This window comes from Ceratotherium simum, chromosome 9 (genome assembly GCF_057802395.1).
Source record: "Ceratotherium simum simum isolate JZ-2026a chromosome 9, ASM5780239v1, whole genome shotgun sequence".
In the NCBI taxonomy this organism is placed as follows: Eukaryota; Metazoa; Chordata; class Mammalia; order Perissodactyla; family Rhinocerotidae; genus Ceratotherium; species Ceratotherium simum.
In genome coordinates this window covers 41,098,582-41,120,820 of record NC_141908.1, presented here as the reverse complement: position 1 = coordinate 41,120,820, position 22,239 = coordinate 41,098,582, and the positions used below count along the sequence as shown (strand labels likewise).

The window sequence follows — 22,239 nt, the reverse complement described above, 5'->3', positions numbered from 1 at the left end:
CTTTTCCTGGGAGGCCACTGAAAAAATAAAGCAGCAAAAAAAAAGCAAGTTAGAAAACTACATATACAATATCATCTGTGTGTAGATGTATATATATGTGTATTTTTTTTCTTTGCCCCCAATAAGTCCAAAATAATACAAGGAGTTTTGGCTTATAGTCCCCAAATCCATTCCCACCAAATAGTTACATCAGTTACTCCTTTTAAGCTTTAAAGCCATTCGTGCCTCCTCCTCACTGATATATATGTTCTGTTGAGCATCTTATTCCAAATAGAACAGTGTTGTCTACCCAGAAAGTCAGGTAACTTTCTGAAGGTTACAGCATCTGTCTTAGAGACTTCAGCAGTTACGGAGTCTGCCCTCATCCCCTCACTCATTTGGAGCTGTGCAGATGCACAGTGGGAATTGCTTTGAACCTATGGAACAGTCTGTGGTTGGTGACCAAAGTTTCTGCAACTGTCAACATGGTTGGCCAGAGCAAACTTCCTGCTTCCCATCTTTGCTACTTATTAACTGTGTAACCTTTCAGTAGGTCTCGTACTCACTCTCCTCCTCAGTTTCACATCTCCAAAGTGAGAATAATACTTTACTACTCGGAAGGTTGTTGTAAAGATTAAAATAACTAACCTAAATCACTTAGAACAGCGCCTAGCATAAAATAAAAGCTGTATATGTAAGCCATGACTTTTATTATTTCCCTGAATTAACTCACTAGGTCATAGGCTTTCCCATGTTGATTCTGATCTGACAGCGACATACTCAGAAGTTTTGTTTGTTTTTTTCCCTCATCTCAGTCCCCTATCCCTCCTTCTTGCTGATTATTGTCATTGACGCTAGCACAGCATCTCTCACAGGATGTGTGAGTCCTTCTCTGTCCTTCAGAGGCAGTTCAGCTGTTAAAACAAATAAAAACAATCATCCTATATGCATGAGCAATATCCTGCCCTTTTTCAAACTTAAAAATCTTTTTTGTTTATGTTATAAGTGTACAGTTTTCCTTTCTGTTGTTTTCCACACACTCATTGCTTTATCAGATTTAATAATGTTCATACAGTATTCCAAAACTAACACAAACACTGCAGAGGACCTCATGGTGCCTTAATTGAATTTACAACTGAGATGACCAATATTAAAATAACTTATCGACCATTATCGCCATCTGTTGGTGGTGGGTGGAGTAAACTCCACTCTCCAGAGCCTTGGTTTCTAACTAGGAATGTTCAAAGACTGCAGGCTCCCTAATAGAGGGGAGTGTGTGTGTGTGTACGCACATTGGATGAAGTCAATAAGGATGTGCACCAATATGTTTAACATTCATATTTAGGACTTCAGGTGATTTTAATATTTCATCCTACTTTTCTGTCTTCTAGTTAGAATAAATATGTATTTCTTTTGTAATTAAGGTAGATTAACAAAAAGGTAGAATTTAGGAGGGACTAAAGTGATGGGGGGCAGAGGAGAAAATTAAGCTTTATTTGCTAAGTGCAAACTAAAGTCTACTTAGATTTTATATTACAGCAGATGAAAGAAGAGGTATAAATGGAAATGAGGGAGAAATGACTAAGGCTGTGGTGCAAACAAAGGAAATTTTGGTACATTCTAAGCAGAAGGTTTTATTATCAGCCAAGTTGGCTTGGGCCAGTAGGTTTAAATGTGAGCTTTTACTTGTTATCGTCTCTGTTTAAAATTCTAATTATTCTGTAGTCACTTCTCTTAATTTCTCTTTAAACTTTTGCTGTCAGAGCTTCCTCTAGAATGGATTATCTACTCTTAGCAAAGAATATTATATTGTGGGTAGCCAAGGCTGTGGTCTGAGCCTTGTTACTTTGAAGCTGGATAAAACCCAGAGAATATTCATAGTCACCACTTTTCCCATAAAATTCTACAGCTTGCTTTCTTGGGCATGCGTGTCCTTGGTGTTCTTAGAGTGTGAGTTCTGCCAGTCAGGAGGCCTGTGTCTCTCAATACGTTGTATGTCTCTGTTACTTAGTGATGACTTTTTTTTTTTTTTTTTTTTACAAATTAAGCTACAAATAGGAACAAGAGGAGGTCAAAATCTGGTTGCTTTACGAATTTTTACCCAGATATCTGTTACTCTCGTAGGCACTGATGATCCCCAGCAATAGAATTAGACTAAATGTTAATTAAGCACCTGTAATGACTTCTTCCCCACCCCCCTATCCTTTTTCCCCATTATTAAATCTTACTTCAAGTAAAACCAGTAGAGGGAAATGGTGACCACTCTGAACCCTGCCACATCTTTTCTCATTCCTTGAGGTGCCATTTGATAGACAAACTCTTCCCCATATTCTAGATTCTTTCTCATGTCATCAAAACTACTTGTTCTATACTCCCTTCCCACAGCATGGTAAGTGCGTCACCCACTGAGAAGCTAACTTAGCCAGGGCCTGAGGGATTTAAAGGGTTACATCCTCCAGTTCAGGGGTATGCATTTTAATGAGCCTCTTGTGCTGTGAGCCGTGTAACTGAGTGGACAGCCCCAAAAAGAAGATGTATTAGGAGAGGGAAACCCTTCAACACCCCTCAGGTGACTCCAGATAAGCATCTTCCTGATCCACTGGATTGCAGGGAGGCCATATGCAATAGTTCCACAGACAGAGTGAAAACTGTTTTCTGACTTTCTGGGAAGTCGTGGTCTTTCAGTCTTAACCCACAAATCATGATGAAAACCACAATAGAAAGTAAAACTGATAAATTTCAGAAATATCTCTTCTCCTACACCTTCCTCCCCTTATTGCTCTTTCAACCATGAACCACACATTTGTTTCATGTGTTTAAGACAAACAAGAGACTTGCCTTGGCTTGAAAAATAAATCTATTCCAATACCTTAATAGAAGAGATCTTCCATTTTGTTCCCCTCCTTTCATACTCTGAGTGTATAAAGGAAACATTATTTTTCAAGATTATTTCATAGACAAATTTCAGTGAGAATGTAAACACAATTTGTTTTTGAGCTGTGGGGTTTTAGGCAAGATCTTAGGCTCAAAATGTCTATGAGCTTTTGTTTTCTCATTTGCAAAAATGAGAATAATAATAGCTACTTCATAGATTGTTGTAAAGTAAATTAGGTCATATATACAAAGTGCCTGGCCCAGTGCCTAAAACATAAGTAGGAACTGAGTAAATGTAATCCCTTTTCTGGTTTCTTACTACAGTCATGTGACACTTAACGGCGGGGACATGTTCTGAGAAATGCGTCGGTAGGTGATTTTGTCATTGTGTGAACATCATCGAGTGTATTACACAAACCTGGATGGTTTAGCCTACTACACACCTAGGCTATCTCGTATGAATCTTATGGGACCACCGTCATACATGCAGTTCGTCGTTGACTGAGACGTTACTTTGTGGCACATGACTGTAAATGGTTGAGGAGATTAGGGATAGTTTCATGGAAAAGATAATGTTTGAACAGGTTCTTCAAGATCGGGGATGGGTAGAATAGAGAGATGAGAGAGGCATGTTTCAAGTGATGTTTAAGGTAAATTAATGCAGGAGACAGGGTTAGAGGGACCAGAGGCTGGAGGCAAGGAGTATTCTTATGTGCTTCTGGCATAGGTCTAAGCACAATCAAGAGAAGGAATGAATGTTAGAAGCATGTCAGAGACAAAACTCAGAAGAGTACTAACTTCCTGGATTCAGGAATGACTGAATTGGTGATGTCTCAAGGGCCTCAAGCTTTGTAGAAGATGGGGAGTGTGATAGTGCTGTTGAATGAAAAGAGACATGAAGAATAGACAGGGAAGGGTGTGTTTGGGGTTCTTTGGGGATGGGATTTAGAAAATAGTGAGCATGAGGTGACATTTAACTAGATACTTAAGTATCTTAAGATACTAAGATATTTAAATTAAAAGAGGAAGAGACAAAAACTAAAGATTTAGTGGGATTAAAAACAAAAACAAAGGGGCCAGCCCTATGGCTTAGTGGTTAAGTTCGCAGGCTCTGCTTTGGCGGCCCGGAGTTTCGCAGATTTGGATCCCGGGCACGGACCTATGCACCACTTATCAAACCAGGCTGTGGTAGGCGTTCCACATATAAAGTAGAGGAAGATGGGCACAGATGTTAGCCCAGGGCCAATCTTCCTCAGCAAAAAAAAAACCCAAGAAGGAGAAATGGGCATCATCTGAGAAGATGCATAATAAAAACCATGGCTTTGAATGAATTTCCTGGGAAAAGGAAGGGTTGAGTACCCAATATTAAACGTGATGAAAGTACTTGGTTCAGGAGGGAGAGGAGGAAGCTGAATGGGCAAAGAACCACAGGAAAAGAACCCAGAAAGGTGGAATGAGATCCCAGGAGGGAGGGCAGAGGCAGAGAGAGGTGCACATCGCATAGATGTGGAAGTGAATGGTAATGTCAAATGCAGCAAAGAGATCAGAGAACCAAAACCAGAAGAGAGTGTGGCATGGATTATCAGGGCTACCAAGAGCCTCTTCTCTTTTCCTGCTTTCCACGTCTTTATCTTTCCCATCATTAATGTGGAGAGCACAACCAGAAGGGTAGAAGGCCAGCCCTGACCTTCTCTAAATTTCCTTTCTTCTGTTTGGTTTACAAAAGACCCTGAACTCCGTGACCTCAGTCTCTTAATCTCTGTGACTCTCAATCCCTTTATCAATCCCCTTATCCTAAATTGGAGTCATACCAACTTTCTTCTCTTCTTTTGGAAAGGTAGGAGGTAGGGATGCAATCTAAAAGCGTTTTCAGCTAAAACTTGTGCAAACAAGAGAGCACTGGTAAATATCAAGCATGTAAATAACCTAGGTAGATAAATGGTAACTAAAAGGTGATCTTTGAATCACTTATTTTTTCTGGTTTGCAGATTTTTTTTTTATTTGTAAGCTTAGTGACCTGTGTTAATGTTGTTATAAATCCTCAGGATCTCCACAGGGAATCAAAGGTATTTGTGGAGCATTAGGCCTCTTGGATGTAATTGTCATTTGAACCTTAAATTATCTTTACTTTCATGCCTAGTTAGTAATCATTTGATTACATGATTACACAGAGTGAAAATTAACTGAGAGAGAGAGGTGGCTCAAGCCATTTGTTTGTTCTAGATAAATATATTTCAGCTTGTCCAGTGCATCAAATAGAAACCTACAGTATTCAGAATGGTTTAAAATGCCACACAGATACTTCCATTTCCTAAAACGTTTAAGACGTTTTAGTCCTCAGAATCAATCATGACAAAGCAGTATTGGAGAAAATGTGAAATTTTTACTGTAAATATATAGGAAAGTAAAATTTTTGAATTCATGATGTGTAAATGAGGAAGTGAGTCTCAGATACGTGAAGTAAGTTATGTGTATTTCCCAAAGTCCCAATAATTTTTAAGAATTATTTTTCAAAGTTTTTTCTCCTCAGTTTTTAGAAGACTAACGTAGATAAGCAGTGTTTTACGTTGTGCTCACTGTGGTCATTATGAAAGGGTGTAGGATTAGTACCAATATTTAAGCTTATACTGCTGCTTCATTTTCAATAGCAGTGTACTAAATTTTAATGTTCTGAATTTTTTTTCCTTCTTCCCCCAACTTCTGTTTTACATTAAGGAGTTTGAACACATTTCTCATACAAACCTTCATAAAATCAATGCCTAATCCCTGATTCATTGTTTTATATTCTTGATTGTCCATTGCTTGCACACATGTGCATGTACACACGTTAGTGAGTATGTTGTATAACTATTATTACTGAGTTAAAAGAGATGTTAATAAATATATTGATAAACAGGTATCAAAATCTTAGGTATAAAAGACCTGTTTTAGGGGCCAATCCAGTGGCATAGTGGTTAAGTTTGTGCACTCTGCTTCAGCGGCCCAGAGTTCGCGGGTTCAGATCCCAGGTGCGGACCTATACACCACTCATCAAGCCATGCTGTGGTGGCATCCCACATACAAAATAGAGGAAGATTGGCACAGATGTTAGCTCAGGGACAGTCTTCCTCAAGCAAAAAAAAAAAGAGGAAGATTGGCAGCACATGTTAGCTCAGGGCCAATCTTCCTCACCAAAAAAAAAGACCTGTTTTAAATATACTGTCACGTGTGTTGAACATATACACTCACATGCTTGCATGCTTCTGTGAGGATCTGGAGCCATGCAGTACTGTCTGCTAAACCAGAATGAATGGATATGCAGGCAGCTTTTCTCCAGTTATTAGTTCATAAAGGCTGTGTGGATCGTAGTACTTTCCTTTAATAATTCTGAAGCCTTGCATTTGGCTTGGTATTTGACCCCAGACATAGTGTTACTAGAAGAAACTATTTTTTATAGAGCTCACATTCCATTTTTTTGGTCCCAAGATTTGTCAGGTAAGTACTGAATTCCTCAAAGCTGAACATGAAAGTTTAATCCAAAGGTTCAATTGGGAGGCCTAGCCATTCCCTCTTTTTAGTTTAGTTTTAAGTTTAGAATTCTCATTTCCTGTCCTCTAGAAAAGAACATTTTGTACTTTAAAGTTTGCAGATGTTTGAAAAGTATGTGTGTTCTCTGGACTTAGACATTAATAAGCGTTCCTTGATTATAACTTCTTTTTTTTTCTTTTTGTCTTTTTTTAGATATGGGAAAATCGTCTCCACAAAGGCAATTTTGGATAAGACAACGAACAAATGCAAAGGTCTGTTTCCTTGGCTGATGATTTGCTAAATCATAGCTTTAGAAAAATGATGGAATTTTAAACCTGATCTTTGGTTTCAAAACTACCTCCGTTTTATTAAAAACCAAATCTTATACATCACCCAGTTTCTGTCTTGCACAGTGTCAGCATATTGCTTACGTTTGTCCCTGGTCACGTTTTGGCTGGAAACCCAACAGCAGCTAGCAGTTTGCCAGAATCCCAGATTTGACGCCAGTGGAGTTAACATGCAAAATACTGGTTGGCATTTAGCCCCTACTTTTAAAAGGGGAATAGAGTTAGAAAATAGGTTTTTTTTCCCTGAGTCTGAGGAGATTAGAGCTGCTTACTGAAGACCACTGGACTGTACTAAAGAACTGAAAAGATTACATATTGTGCAAATTGGCTCTATTAATTAGAATAGAGTAGTTTTAAGCAGTACTTAATTACATGTTTCAATACTCTCGATTGTTCTCTGCTGAATGCCTGTTGACAATATTGGCAGCAGGAGGAGAGAACCATTTTCACAGACCAAATTGTAATAGGGAGGGGAGGTCACACGCCCCTTTGAAATATGCTGCTGCATTAATTTGATGCACTGACCTTCAGTTTTCCATGTAATTGGGATGAGCTCATCCAGTTCCATGAGCTGGAAGAGGAGGCGTCTATAGAAGGCAGCACTGATGCTCTGTAGTTCTGACTTTTAATGATCCAGCATCTTAACAATAGGCATGTGATTTCTAGGAAAAGGGAAGAATGGAGTCAGCTGACTTTGAGTCTAACGACTGACCCCATGAATTGAAATAAGGTTGACAGGCATAGGCAGAGAAAGCAAATCTCCTCATTAATTAGACCCCAGTTTTTCAAGTAGTGGTGACGGCTGTGGCTTAGGACAGTCTGAAAAAGGCAAAGAACAGAAACGAACCCCACCGGAGGGCCTCGCCTTAGAAGCCAGCCATTTCCTTTAATCTAGACTTGAAGTGGTTCATTGTATTTCTGTCTCTTCTTCAAAGCTCCTAAATTTAAAGGAGCTATTGTGACAAATATCTAAGCCCATGTTTAATCAGCATGGCACAGGAGGGCAGTTTTGCCTTAGGACAGTGAATAGAGCAGTGCTTTATGTAGAGTAGTACTCAATAAATATTTTAAATGAACCAAACTAGAGAGAGTCCAATTGTAGAGTGAAATGTATACACTTAGTTGCCAAGATTAGTCCTATTTAACATATTTGTAAATGATTTGGGAAAGCAGGGACACAGAAAAAAATATTTGGTTTTATAAAGAAAAGTGAACTCTTGCAAGCATAAAACAGGAAGCTGATTTCAAACATTAGTTTCAAACCAAGAGAGAAATCACAGTAGACAAGTGGTTTTATAGCCTTACCCTACCTTTCCTCCTTCTCCCACTCTCCACCCGCCAACAGAGAAATCTTACACAGCAGATCAGTGTGTTAAAAAGCAGAGCTACCCTAGTTAAGTGAGGGCGAGGACCCAGAGGGCTTCCTGGTTGAATTCTTCACCATGTACCTACTGGAAACTACTATTGTATACTCTTCTCCAGTGAGAACCTATTCCCTAGAAACCAAAATTCCACAAAGTGCTCAACATGATCTAGAAAAGGTATGAGTAAAAAAAATACTAATGCTAAATCTAACATATTATCATAATGCAAACCCATAACAGTTGGCAAGGGTCCAAAGATAAGTGGAGCGATTTGTGGGCTTTGAAATAAGGGTAGGAATAATTCGAATTGATTTTCGATACATGTTTCCTGGAGACCTTCTCTTAAAGCAGATCTCAGGAGATAACTTGCCTGTTGTATGGGGACAAGGATAGAAACCTTTTAGGGATCTTTGTCTCACACAGGCCTCTCAGGAATAGATGTCAACAGATACCTGGTGGGTGGGTGGGAAGTAAGGGAGGGGAGAGAGTAAGCAAAAATAGGTTTATAAAATCCTGGAAGTGAGAAAGAGAGAGCTCCTGAAAAAAAGTAATTTTAGGACAAATGAGAAGAAATAACACTTTCCATAGCTCATAATGAAGATAACATGTTACCCATGTTAAGAATGTAGTAGGTGGGTGGATGGATGAAAAATAATGCATAAGAGGTTATAGAGTATCAGTATAAATGAAAAGTGCTTGTGTTGTGTACTAATTTTTGGAGATTGAACAGATCGAAGAATTTTTTTTGTTTTATTTACTTTTATTGAGGTAACATTGGTTTATAACATTAGATAAATTTTAGGTATACGTTATTATATTTTGATTTGTATGTAGACTACATCATGTTCACCACCCAAAGACTGATTACCATCATCACCATACACATGTGCCCTTTTACTCCTTTCACCCTTCCCCCTCCTCCCTTCTCCTCTAGTAACCACCAGTCTATTCTTTGTGTCTATGTGTTTGTTCGTTGTTTTTTTATCTTCCATTTATGAGTGAAATCATACACTATTTGACTTTCTCCATTTTACTTATTTCGATTAGCTTAATACCCTCAGGGTCCATCCATGTTGTTGAAAACGGCACGATTTCATCTTTTTTATGGCTGAGTAGTATTCCATTGTGTATATATGCCACTTCTTCTTTATCCATTCATCCATTGATGGGCACTTAGGTTCTTTCCAAGTCTTGGCTATTGTGAGATCAAAGAATTTTAAACTTAGAAATTAGAGACCTTACTGGTCATAGCACCATTTTTTGTCACAAAACATTTTAGAGCCTCTATCCAAGAGACAAGATTAAGTTGAAGGAAACGTTCTGAATAACATGTACCTTAGTTATTAAATTTAAAAATTCACAATTCAGCTGCTCTTCTACATTTCAATCTTTGTTCGTTTTTAGCCAACAAAAGGTATTTAAACACTTCCCAACACTGGTATATATGGCAGTTTAGGACAAAAAAAGCGTACAAAGGATTGATTATAACACTAATTACCTAATTATTAATGCTTACGGATTGGCATGTAAGACCAGAATACACACGTACAGATGTATACAGAGAGTACACACACACATTAAAAATGGGTGAGGATAAGTCAGACCAAAGAGAAAATAGGGGTGAGAGCAGGAAGTTTCAGGTTACTATAGAAATGGCCCTGTGTTTCCTAGTGGCCAAAGCAAAAATGGAAAACATAGCTATTGCCATTATTCAGTCATCACAATGTGGAGGAAAATCAAAGAAGCAGGAGCGCCATAACTATTCCTGCTCTTGAGACCTGAGAAGATCCTCCTGGAGATCCAGTGAGAAGGTGCTGTGTTATTGAGTGAATCCTGCCTTCAAAAATACCTTTATACATATTTGTATAATGGACCCCGTAAAACCTGTGTAACTCAAATTTATATACTCATATTTACTTGAAAGTGAGAAAATGAAAGCACAAGGTTGCATGCTTACCAGTTACATTTGTTTTCAGCAAATGCTTATGAAACAGCTATGTGCTTGGAGAAGGTCAGAAAAGGTTGTAAACAATTAACTAAAATGCAACCATTATGGATTTTTCCTGATAAGAAAATAACATAAAATAATACTAATAATACCTGAGTGTTAATAACTTCAACTACAATAGCATTAAAATTGAGATCGTCTATATATTGTAATTTATTGACTACAGCAAAATTGGAGGGAAAACTTAAATATCCATCGGTAGGAATTACATCATCTCAGTGTAGTTGGGTGTTCATTTGTGACCTGCTAAAATTGTGTTTGGTGTTAAAATATGTATGAGAGTGAGTGCGCGCCTGTGTGTGTCTCCACAGAGGGTTGCATATTAGCATTAACAACAGATTTCTAGAAAACACCTGAAATATGATTAACTTGATTTCTAATCTGGCCGTTGAGTAGCATTTTCTGCTTTTACCTGGGTCAGCCTCTTCTTTTTCTTTCCAACCTGGCTATTTCTCCACTGTCTAAATCAAATTAAGCCTTATTTCAATCCAATTCCAGGTAATAGAAGGAAGCTACTGCTTATTTCAGCTTTAACACTGATTTCTCCTAAAGCATCTATTTCTGTAATCGATAGTCCGCTCTGTTTCATTACCATCTGTTTTGTTACCAGCAATATTTTTGGTACAAATACTGCAAAATGACCTTTGGATCTTGTCCGAGCTTTCTCTTTGGTCTTGTTGATATGTATGTCTATTTTGACATTAGTACCTTACTGTCTGCATTACTATATCTTTAAACTATCTATAAATAGATGATAGGACTGGCCCCTCTTCTCTGCAACCTCCCACACATTACTTTTTCAAAATATTCTTATTCCTTTTAAAATTAATTTTATAATAGGCTTGAGTTCCCAGAAAATCTCTGTTAGTATTTTTGCTTGGTATCCCAATCTTTTAAACAGTGTGCTGAATATAACTTAACCTTTTTCAATAACTTAGGAGTTATCACAGTGAAAAAGCAATGATTGCCTGTTGAATACAATGATGCTCACAGGATTGGTTGAGATGCATGGGGCTGATGCTCTTATGCTGCAGAAATCCTGTTCTTTGTATAGTTTTCCTCTTTTATTGCTTGTTACTAGTTTTCACTGCTAGATACCATCCATATGCTTACTTTGGAGCAGCCATCTCCTCAACCCAACCCTTTCTTTCCCTAATTTCCTGCTTTTCATTGTTGTGGCCAGGGGAAGTAGCTGCCAGGTTGTTAAAAATATTTGTAAAGCTATGGATAAATAAGCTTTGAAGCAGGGCATCTCTTAGGAGGTTATTGGTTTATTTGCTTGTTTTGTTATGTTTTAAGACTTTAGGGCATGAACTGCTGAAACAGCTATTTTGGGTATCTGGAGGCATTTTTCCCCCTTTATTTTGAAGGAAGATTATGAGCTATGTTTTAGGTAAATAAGTAATGATATTTTTAACCAATTACTAAAATTTAGACTTTTTTTATGTTTTAGATACCTAATGGTTGTACTTAATAAGTTATTTGAAAAATAAAGCTTAGTCTACACATAATTTTTGTTTCTGTCATTTGTAAGCTCCATAAGATAGCTCCATTTTTCTTACCAACTCATTAAAAATGCAGTGAAGTTGGGGCCGGCCTGGTGGCGCAAGTGGTTAAGTGCGTGGGCTCCGCTGCAGCGGCCCGGGGTTCGCAGGTTCAGATCCCAGGCGCGCACCAATGCACCGCTTGTTAAGCCATGCTGTGGCGGCGTCCCATGTAAAGTAGAGGAAGATGGGCACGGATGTTAGCCCGGGGCCAATCTTCCTCAAGAAAAAAGGGGAGCATTGGCATCGGATGTTAGCTCAGGGCTAGTCCTCCTCACAAAAAAAAAAAAAACGCAATGAAGTTGATTCACGTCCCCACCCTCCCTTTTTTTTAACCTTGTTTGGTAATTTAGATGTCATTTTTTTTCTTTTAGTAAGTACAGGATACCTGAGAAAAAGATCTGGAAGAGGGGCAAGCTCGTTCCTTTTCTTTAATCATTACTATTATTATTATTACTTTGAAGGGAAGCCTGTCTAGCCCCTGGTAGACAACAGGGAAGGACAGCCTGAGGAGGATGCTGCATTGCGGCTGTTAAAGCTTGAGACCCGTCAGGACATCAGGGTTTTCGTTTCTTTTGCCTGCATCTGAAACCAAATGGAGTCATTCTTTTACTCTTCACATAATCATAAAATAATGGCTTTAAACTCAGTGTGTTTTCCATTTCAGGTTATGGTTTTGTTGACTTTGACAGTCCGGCAGCAGCTCAGAAAGCTGTGTCTGCCCTGAAGGCTAGTGGAGTTCAAGCTCAAATGGCAAAGGTGAGTTGAGAGCGAGGAATGTCTTCTCTATTGCCTGGCTTTGGTTCTGAAGGCTGACACATTGCTTCTCCTATCACCGTTCGCATTCTCCCCGCCATTCCAGCTAGCCACCGTTACTGCTGGACACTTGCCCCATGCCTCCACATCCTCAATAGTAGTTTTAATGCAATGTAACCTACAGGTGCCATTTCGAATCTGTATAAGTCAGACCTATTTAGACACTGGTTATTTATGGGATATAAATCTGCTCTAGTAGTTCTGCGGTGACTTTATTCAAGACATGTTTCTGATGAACTTTTAGCATTCTAGATGAGGAATATTGTTGAAGTGATATTTATGCCCCAGTCTTTATGGCCCAAATGTAAACTTGGGTTATACCATACCTAGTACCTATAGTGCACTTATTAAGATATTCATATAATCATGTACATCTTTTTTTCCATTTGTGGTCCTTGAATTGCTATGGAAAATATTTTCAAGCCTGAAACTCCGCAGTTTGATATTTTGTGTATTCTTTTCAAAAGATCAATAATTTCATATTATCTGGCTTCTTGAAGTAAAGAGAAAAGTAATTTTGTGCTGTCTTCTGCTACTTCTGAATAGTAGCACGTGATCATTCCCTGAGGAGCATTCCCATTTCCATAAGGAAGGAAATTTATGGAGGTTAAAGGACTCCAGTAAAGAGATAAGTTACCTGCTAAGACCTTAAGGCTACTGAGGGACATATGTACAGCTACCAGGACTAAAAGAATCAGCATAAAGATTTCAGGAATTATGAAAAGGATCACCTTTCTAAAGTAGTTCTTGACTTTTAATATTTTTAAAGCTTTGGATTGAGTTGGACTAATTTTAGATTTTCTTGAACTCCAGAGTAAGAAGGTAAAATAAACAGGAACTGTAAATATTAAGCACCATGATTTTCAGATTATTTGCCCATAATATAGAGCAGTTCCCTGTGGCATTGTTGAAAGACAATGATTATGAGGTTTTAAATATATTTAATTGTGAATGTGCAATACCTATGTTGTATAATGATTTGCAGAACATTTAATCTGCATCTGTAAACAATGGGTAACCATACATTTTATAAGCAGGACTTTTAAGGCACAATCAGAAAACAGCTCGATTTTTTTCCCCTACTCTGTCCGTTTCCTCTACTCTATGAAGCTCCTCCTTCCTCCTCGCGTGGATAAAATCCAGGGCAGGTCCCATGACTTGTCTGGCCACTCTCATTATTTTAAAAAGTCCCTTCAGTTGCTTCTTTCATTTCAGGTTTTTCTGGTTAATTTTTTTTTCTGTAGAATGCCTCTTGATTTTTCATATCCAAATTTCATGGAACATAATTATCTTTCAGTACATTTTCAGCTGGTTCTATATGTATTTACATTAACCTCAGTATATTTTAAAGAAGATGTTGTATGGGGAAAATCTCAAGTTACATTCCAAATACAATTTGTAAAATGTCAGAATCATGTGTAGAGGTTTCGAAAACTCTGCTGAGAGTCAGCAAAAGGGACGTGTGTCTTGGATGTTGCTGGTGCCAGAAGAAATCACAGCTTACAAAGCAGTTGTCTGCTAACAATAACAAATGATTATTTGGTGATCAGGAAGCAATGTTTTAAAGGTTTACATCCCAATATAACCATCTATTATGTGTGTGTATACACACACATAAATACTCACATATAGATATGTAGCAAATGTATTTAGTTACATTTTAGGAAATTGGGGGTTGTGATTAATGTGGAATACATTATAATTTTTTTTATTTGAAATAATATGAAATAAGCTCCTGGTTAACATTTTGATGCTGAAAGTCTGATTTTCAAGAACACGTTACTGATGTTAAGTGTGTGATGCCTATAATTTAAATGTCCAATCCTGTTTATTTGACAAAATTTTGAGTATCATATAATGTTAAAGCGTCTCCCTTCCCGCAGCTCAGGTCTGTTCTAAGTAGTAAGCCTGTAGTGGGATGGGAGCATGGTTAGTTTCTTTCCTGTTTCCCAAACCTGTGTCTTTCCCACTCTTTCATCCGCTGTCTAGCCGTGGTTTCTACTCCTCCAGGGTTGGAACAGTGGTAAGGATGGGAAAGTTTCTTGACTTGACAATGATGTAATCTGGTGTTGATTTCTCTGTCCAGACAGAGAGCTGACGTTTTCCCTCACGGAATGCTTTGGGAATTTTTCAGAGATCTCTTACCTCCCGCACGCCCAATTGATCTTTCCCTCATGCTTCCTTGAAGCTAGAGAATACATGTCCTCAGCCCGTTAGCCTCAGCTTCTGATAATCTAAGGGTCTGTCTTTAGCCCCTTTCTGCTGGGACCTTCTTGCCCTTCAAGGCAGCTTTCTTGGGAGGATCTAACACAACCCTGGGCCGGCTCGACCTTGTGTGGCCCATATCTGATCTACGTTTGCCAACCGTGGGAGAGTAGTTACTTCCCAACCACACTGATAGGCCCTGTCAACCAGCCTTTTGCCTTTTAGCTTCCTCAGGCTTAAGTCGGACATTGATCCACAGTATCCACCAAGCTCCACGGGACGCAGATCAAGCCTCCTGAGTGGTCTGTTTCTGAAGCCCCTCTTGCTTGACTGGCGGTGATAGGGAAGCAGCCCACATGGTGAGACTCAGAACACATCAGCGTCTCTCTCCATATACGTGTTCATTCTCAGCCTCTCCAGTCTCTCATAGACAGACAGGAGGTGGGTGGTCAGCTAAGCATCCCAAACCAGTTCTCAGCCAGCTCCTATGCAGACTCTCTTTAGGTGGTCTGGTTTCTCATTCTGGAATGTGGGAGTGCCTGACACCCATTGTTTTGTGGCTTCTGCTGAAACAAAGTTAGAAATAGGCCTATTTTAACAACCTGCTACAAATGCAGAAGCCTTATTTAGAGTGGCCCTGTGAGCACTTACCTAGGCATCTTTTCAATGCCAGTGATATTAAGCAGCATAGTATGTTAAATATACACTGTTTCGAAGAAGTCTTGACAATGCATTTAGTCAAAAGTGGCCTGGGTATAGATTGGCACTACATATCGTGTCAACAGTGCACTTTGAATGCCAGCTTTCCCGGGGGTTGATAATGAGCACTGTTCAAAGACCTCTTTAGGAGGCTTGATCCTGTGAATTGGCTAGGAAAAATGATCCCTTCCTACATCATCTGTAGGGAAGGAGCAGTATGCAGGTTCAGAGACGCTAGCAGTGTGCCAACATTCTGCACTTTGAATTTCTTCAGGTCTCTGTAGACTAACTGAGTTTCCTGGACCTGATTTCTTTTTTATTATACCGTTAAAGTTACAAAGGTATTTTAAATGCTAGCGAGTCCATTGTTCTATGCCACAGCCATGGATTTGAGTATCTGGAGTTGACTTAGCCCCTTTATGCTGTCTGGATAAAGGAGCACCTGGCATGCACCTTTTGTGGAGACAATTTTTTAAAAGAAGTTTAGATCTGGCTCCCATGGTTGGGTGATAAGGGACCAGTCACCGTCCACTTTCCTCTAGTGAATTAATCAGGTTACTATAAGGTTTTAAAAATTCACATTGCCACATACTAAAGGCTTGATTTCTTATGTAATCAGAAAAAATTAAGGGGCATTCTACTAGCGGAGTCCGGGGATGAGGGAGAATATAATATTGTTGGACGCGTTGGCTACCTGGATTGAAAGGGGACTCCACAAATATTCAGAACTGAATTGCAAAACTGCAAGTGGAGAGCATTAGACAGCAGTGATTATTTCTTATTCCTGTTTTAATTTTCACTGCCTTGCTTGGTACCTGGCATATGGTAGATATTAAATGTTTGTTTTGTTGATGATCAAAGAAGCCAGTTATGCAAGAGAAAAACTTTCTTCCCAGATTGGACAGATATTGGGAATTAAGAATGGGACCTTTGAAAATTATATTTATTGGGCTCTGTCCATAGAGTACCCAGATGAAACTTACCAAAAGGTTTTCCCAAAGGCTCAAGGCCATTTCTATTTATGTTAAACTTGGCATTTGTTTCCCATGTGTGCCTTTTTAAAATAGAAGACTCAGAATCTATGAAAAAAAGAGAAGAACTCAGATAACGAGCTAAAGAGACGGAAAACTCAAATCAACCTTGGTGATATCTGTGACCAGAATGACTTCTGTGGGCCTTTCAGCATACCTCTTAAGGCCTGCTGGAGGTCAGCAGATCATCGCCTGGTATTTGCCTGGTGGTAAGCTTGCACATTTTTTTCAGTAAATAGGCAGTCAATAGAGCAGGAATTTAACCCCTCTTCCACACAGAGGTCTACCGTGCTTCAAGCAGTTTGCATTCACATGCCCGTAAGCAGCTATCTGCTGGTTGGGGAACCTATTCAGTACAAGAGAAAACAGATGTCTGGTCTTCCTGCCAAGTCCCTTTCTTGTATTTTAGGAACCATTCCACATGCACAGGGAGGTTTTTGTTAATTTCTTTCAGATGATGACTGAGTGCTTTACACCAGGCGGGACCTCCGAGCCCCGCTTTTCTACTCAAGTGAACATTAGTAGCCATTTATCCCTCTCACGGCCAATGTGGGATCTAGTTTTCTACTTGTTAGAGAAGCCATTGAACTCTCTCCATGCCTAGGGATATAAAGAGGCCCGTTGGCCCCATTTTTATGTTTGGCCACCCATAATTTACAGAATAATTGTTTTTTCAGACATAGCATTGTATGTAATAAAACAGAGTTATGGTTGTCACTGCTTTTAAAGAAACTAAATTACCCTCATTCAGGAACCACCCCACTTACTACAAGTATTATATATTCCATTCACTGTGAATGTATGGTAATTAGAATGCGTGGACACTTGGGGATTAGATCATTTTGTGGCCAATGCTGCCAGCTTGGAGTTCCTTCTTCTTGTTTTTTTTTTTTTTTTTTTTAATTATTGCAACTTCGTAGTCAATGTTTGCATTAGGATAAGCTGACCATTTGAAAAGACAGGTAAATAACATTAGCTCTAAGGGTCATCTCCAATGACGAAACCTAATTAACTGAGTTGTTGCTATTGAAAACAAGTGCCTTAAAATCATAGGGAATATTTCCTTGTATTTTAGTCTACTCCATCTCACTATTTATCAAAGAATGGGCTAAGAGCTCCATTTCTTTCTGGATTCTGATTTTAGCAATTATTATTTTCTTCATTGGTAAACTTTCAAGGTGAATCAAGACTTTAAAGAATATAATATTTTTATTAATATTTTAATAATAGAAGCAACTAAAACACAGATTTAGAAAGTACTACATTGTCCTACAAGACCTACATCGTCAACGCTTTTAAAAATACTTCACATATGACAAATTCTCCTATGAACATTCTTAAATATTAGTCAGATTTTTATAAGAACTTAAACTTAGCTTAAAAAGAAAGCCCACAATATTGATGATATGTTTCTTATGTAACATTTTTTTTTATGCCATGTCTTTGTCCAAGGAGTGTTTTAATGCTTTTTAATTAGGAAGTTCCCAGCTTTTTTCTGAATCTGACTAAGCATGATTCAGAAATCTTTCTAATAAGATAGAGTTGATCCTGTCTCTCCCCTGCTTTCATGCCTCCACAAGCTCCCATTTTTCAGGGCGTGGCCTTCTAACTGCAGTCCCTCCTCCCTGCTCCTCCCCCTCCCCCTCCAGGGTAAACATGGCTTACTTCCCTGGAGGATCAGTGTTACTTGAAAGGATTAGGTCAGAAATATTGTTTCTATATTAAAACAAACTCCAGTAGTTAGGAAGTAGATTGCAAAATTTATGTGACTTTTTTTTTTTTTTGAGATAAAGCACAAGGCTTTAAGGAAATTTTGCAGCTTTGGCAAGCCTACTCTTTGGCCTTTGACTACAGACTCTTCAGGGTATGTAGTTCTCCTTGCTGTTAGCATTGCTTAAGTGGAAAAGTTGAAGCAGGCATGACTGACAAAATAACAATCAAACTCCTTAGATAGCCTTTCACAATCTGGTTTCAGCCTTGTGACTTCTGCTTGTTTCTCAAGTCTCAACTCAATATCATGCCCTCGGAAGGGTGCTTCCCTAATCTTCCTAAGATAAGCGCCCCTCTCTGTCCTCCCATTGTGATTTGTACATGTCTCTATTACAGCATTCATTACGTGTGTTTCTCTCTCCCCTACTTAACTGTAGGCAGCTAGAAGACAGGACGAGTCACGGTTATTGTGTAAGGAGAGTCTGGGATGTATGAGAGGCATTGTAAATGTCATTTGGCTGTATTAGGCTTCAGGGCCCCTCAGTACCCACCTTCAGAGGGAAGGGACCCCATCTGCCTTGGCCGATTAAGGACCAGACTTCCACAGGAACAAATCGAGTCTTTCGCACTCCAGGAAAGCTTTGGGGACTTAGGAGTTAGAGCTGACTTGAGATGGCTAATCGAGGAGCTGTGTAATTAATTGGGTGAAGGTAGTGAGTGAAGTGAAAATGAGATTTTACCACTTGTCCCACCTCAGAAGAATTTGAAAACTTTAATATCTAAGACCATTTTGCTTTGCCCTATATTTTGAAACATTTTATCTATTATTGTTGTGCTTTTTTTAAATCCCTTTCCAATTTTTATACATTAAAGATACACTTTCTGTGATTGTCAGTGGGTTTTGCTCGGCTTAACATAATCAGTGGTACCACTCTGAATTTATCCATTTCAGCTAGAAGCAAAGGTAGTTGTCATTTTGTGTCTTCTGTGAAGGGTTAATGAGGTTAAGTGTTTGGCTTGCTATTTGAGCATTTGAAAATTTTTAAATTTTTTTCTTGGACCCACCCGCATTGACACGCCTCTGCCAGTTTGAGTCACCCAGGTTGGGAACCTCTGCTCTGTACCTTTGGAACTGGCCTGGTTACATGTTGCCGCCTTCTGTCAGAACCAGGAAGTCATAGGGACAGGGCTTTTTGCCCATAGTTTCTCAGTCTTTGATAACTTTCATTCTTGGGAATACCAGGGTATTTACCATTCTGTAGGATGCCAGATTGTTATTTTAAATCTTACCAGGTAAGTATAGCACGAAAGATCAGCGTTCACTTTTTCTTGGGGATTTTATGAAAGGGCAAGTTTCATTTTAGGTTTAATTAATGCTAGGACGCACTTGAAAGTAGAGACTGTGCAATTCAAACATGCATATGCTTCGCATATATTTTTAAAGTACTCTGCATTTTGGAAATCTAAAATATAATGAGTACACCATTCTGTTGCCTAAGGCTAAAACATCAATTATTGACTTTACTAATAGTGCTTATTAAAGAAAAGGTATAAGCTTGCATAGTTCATTCTGTAAAGATACAGTTGGTTAATAAGATCAAAGGAAAGCCTGCTTTAAAATTAATTGACTCTCCTAACCTCACAATTGCAGAGGTGAGTTTTGACTTGGTCAGAAAATATTCCAGTTGTCATATAAGCTTTTTCCCTGATGATTTAGCACCGTACTCTTAGTAAATATACATAGCAGTTACTGGTTCTCAGAAAATTCAGTTGCATATCTTTGGTTTCAGCTGATTGTATCTCAGCAAAGGAAAGGTGAGTGGGAAATATCTAGTTATTGCTTCTTCAACTTTCATATGCATATGAATCACCTGGAAGTCTTGTTAAAATGCAGCTTCTAATTCTGTAGGTCTTAGATGGGGCCTGAGATTCTGCATTTTAATTGGCTTGCGGGTAATTCCATCACTACTGGCCCCTGGATCACTCTTTGAGTAGCAAGGATTTAGCAAAACTACCTCCCCCATCTACTCTTGAGTTCAGCTTTACCCAGATTCTAAAATTTTCTCTGTCTTGAGTTTATCATGTTACATGCTTTGAGTTTCCTTGTTTTTGTTAATTTAGGAGCTCTCCTTTTCCCATTGGTGATCACAACTCAAAAGTAGTAAGGACCCTGCTGTGGAGCGGAGGAGGGGAATTTGGGCAAAGCTCCCCTATACTTTAGATGGCTTGGTCTAGAATCTGTCGTGTTTGTCTGGATTGAATTATCAGCAGTAATAGCCTTCTGTGCAACAGTGTGCCTGGGATGGACTGTGCAGGGGACGTTGGTTATTTTTGGGAACACTGCAAACAGCTGAGAGTCCTGGTTCCATAAGGGCATCCTCTCCAACTCAGCGGTGCCTGCCAGCAGTTCCACTTCCAAATCTACTAAGAATGGCTCGGTGGGACATGTCTGACCTGCACAGATTGTCCAAGCTTCAGATACTCTTTTCAAGCGTCCAGGGTGACTTGGGTGTTCTGCAGTTCCCGTGGTCTTACTAGGGAGTACTCTAAAAGGACCTGAGCCATGACAGTGGCTAAATAAAAGTAGACGTGTTAACATAAAAAACATCTCACCTTCTTTTGGGAATTAATGGACAATTCTGTGTTCTGTTTTAGCAACAGGAACAAGATCCTACCAACCTGTATATTTCTAATTTGCCACTGTCCATGGATGAGCAGGAACTTGAAAATATGCTCAAACCATTTGGACAAGTTATTTCTACGAGGATACTCCGTGATTCCAGTGGTACAAGTCGTGGTGTTGGCTTTGCTAGGTAAGCATGCTGCACTGTCTTTATTATTTCAACAACAATAGCCCTGCAAAGTTTCCTGGAAAATAAAAATTGAGCAAGAAGAGAGAATTTAAGCCGGGGTTATGGCAGCCAGTTGCACCGTGAATTTAAATTTGTGAATACTAGGGCCGGCCCTGTGGCTTAGCAGTTAAGTGCTCGCGCTCCGCTGCTGGTGGCCCGGGTTCAGATCCCGGGCGCTCACTGACGCACCGCTTGTCCGGCCATGCTGAGGCCGCGTCCCACATACAGCAACTAGAAGGATGTGCAGCTATGACATACAACTATCTACTGGGGCTTTGGGGGAAAATAAATAAATTAATTAAATTAAATTTGTGAATACTGGTTTGCATTTTTCCAAACCTTTAGAATTTCGTTAGGATTCTTGAACCTGAGGACACTAAATTTTTGCTGGCTCCGGGCAAGGAAATATCACATGAACAATAGTTCTGAAAATGTGTGTCCTTAATATTTTGGTTAATTAGATCAGGATGCGTATAACCCTTCAAAATAAAGATCTCAGGTTCCTAAATAAATTGATTTTTTTTTTCATTAGATGGAAGTTTGAATCATCATCGACAAAGTCAATGAATTAGATTATTTCAAACATTCGGAAAGTAAGACAATGATATGACAACCGTATAACCACCAATTGCTATACCAATTGTAGCATTTTATAATTTTGCTTCAGATTGTTTTTTTAAGAAGTAAAAAGTTACAGATATATCTAAAGGGCCCTCACTCCCCAGAAAGGATACTTCAGTGTAATGGTTAATTTGGTTTCTACAGGAAAAATCTTACACAGAAGGAGCTTTGATTTTTGACATAGTTCGAATCTGAAAGCCCAGGTACAAAATACATTATTTAGAAACTATTAATACTGTGCAGTAACAGAAGTGTAAAGTATTGACTTTGATTTTGGAAGAAAAATTGCTGACATTTTTACATTATCCTATTTGATGACAATCGCATCTAACACAGACCTATGAGATCAACAAAGCAAGCATTGTTCACTATTTACGTATAAGAAAACCGAGGCAAAGATGGGACTTTTCCACTGTCACCAGGCTTCCAACTGATGAATCAAGGTCTAGTACTTGGTTCTTCTGGCTTTTAGTCCTTTGTTCTTTCTGTTAAGCAAGATAATTTTATAATAAAACTAAAATATTCTACAAGGAGAAAGTCACCAAGGCTAGCATCTCCAGTGTACGCCTTATTGGTTAAAAGGATCCAGATGAAACAGTGAAAAGATCGGCACCGTCTAAAAATCGTCCCCTCTGTGGGTGTTCTTCTGAAAGCAGATCAAGTAATTTCAGTTCTACATCCA

At 38.9% G+C, this 22,239-nt stretch overlaps 1 protein-coding gene across 7 annotated transcripts in view; it reads left to right on the top strand.

Moving 5' to 3' along the window:
- Positions 1–22,239, top strand: part of RBMS1 (RNA binding motif single stranded interacting protein 1) — a 207,565-nt gene that overhangs the window by 157,197 nt on the left and 28,129 nt on the right. For all 7 annotated transcript variants that reach the window (XM_014785904.2, XM_014785903.2, XM_004428272.3 and 4 more), the window contains exons 3-5: positions 6,574–6,632; positions 12,291–12,382; positions 20,740–20,897. In XM_014785904.2, coding sequence (XP_014641390.1) covers positions 6,574–6,632; positions 12,291–12,382; positions 20,740–20,897 — 309 coding nt within the window. The remainder of the gene's footprint in view (positions 1–6,573; positions 6,633–12,290; positions 12,383–20,739; positions 20,898–22,239) is intronic.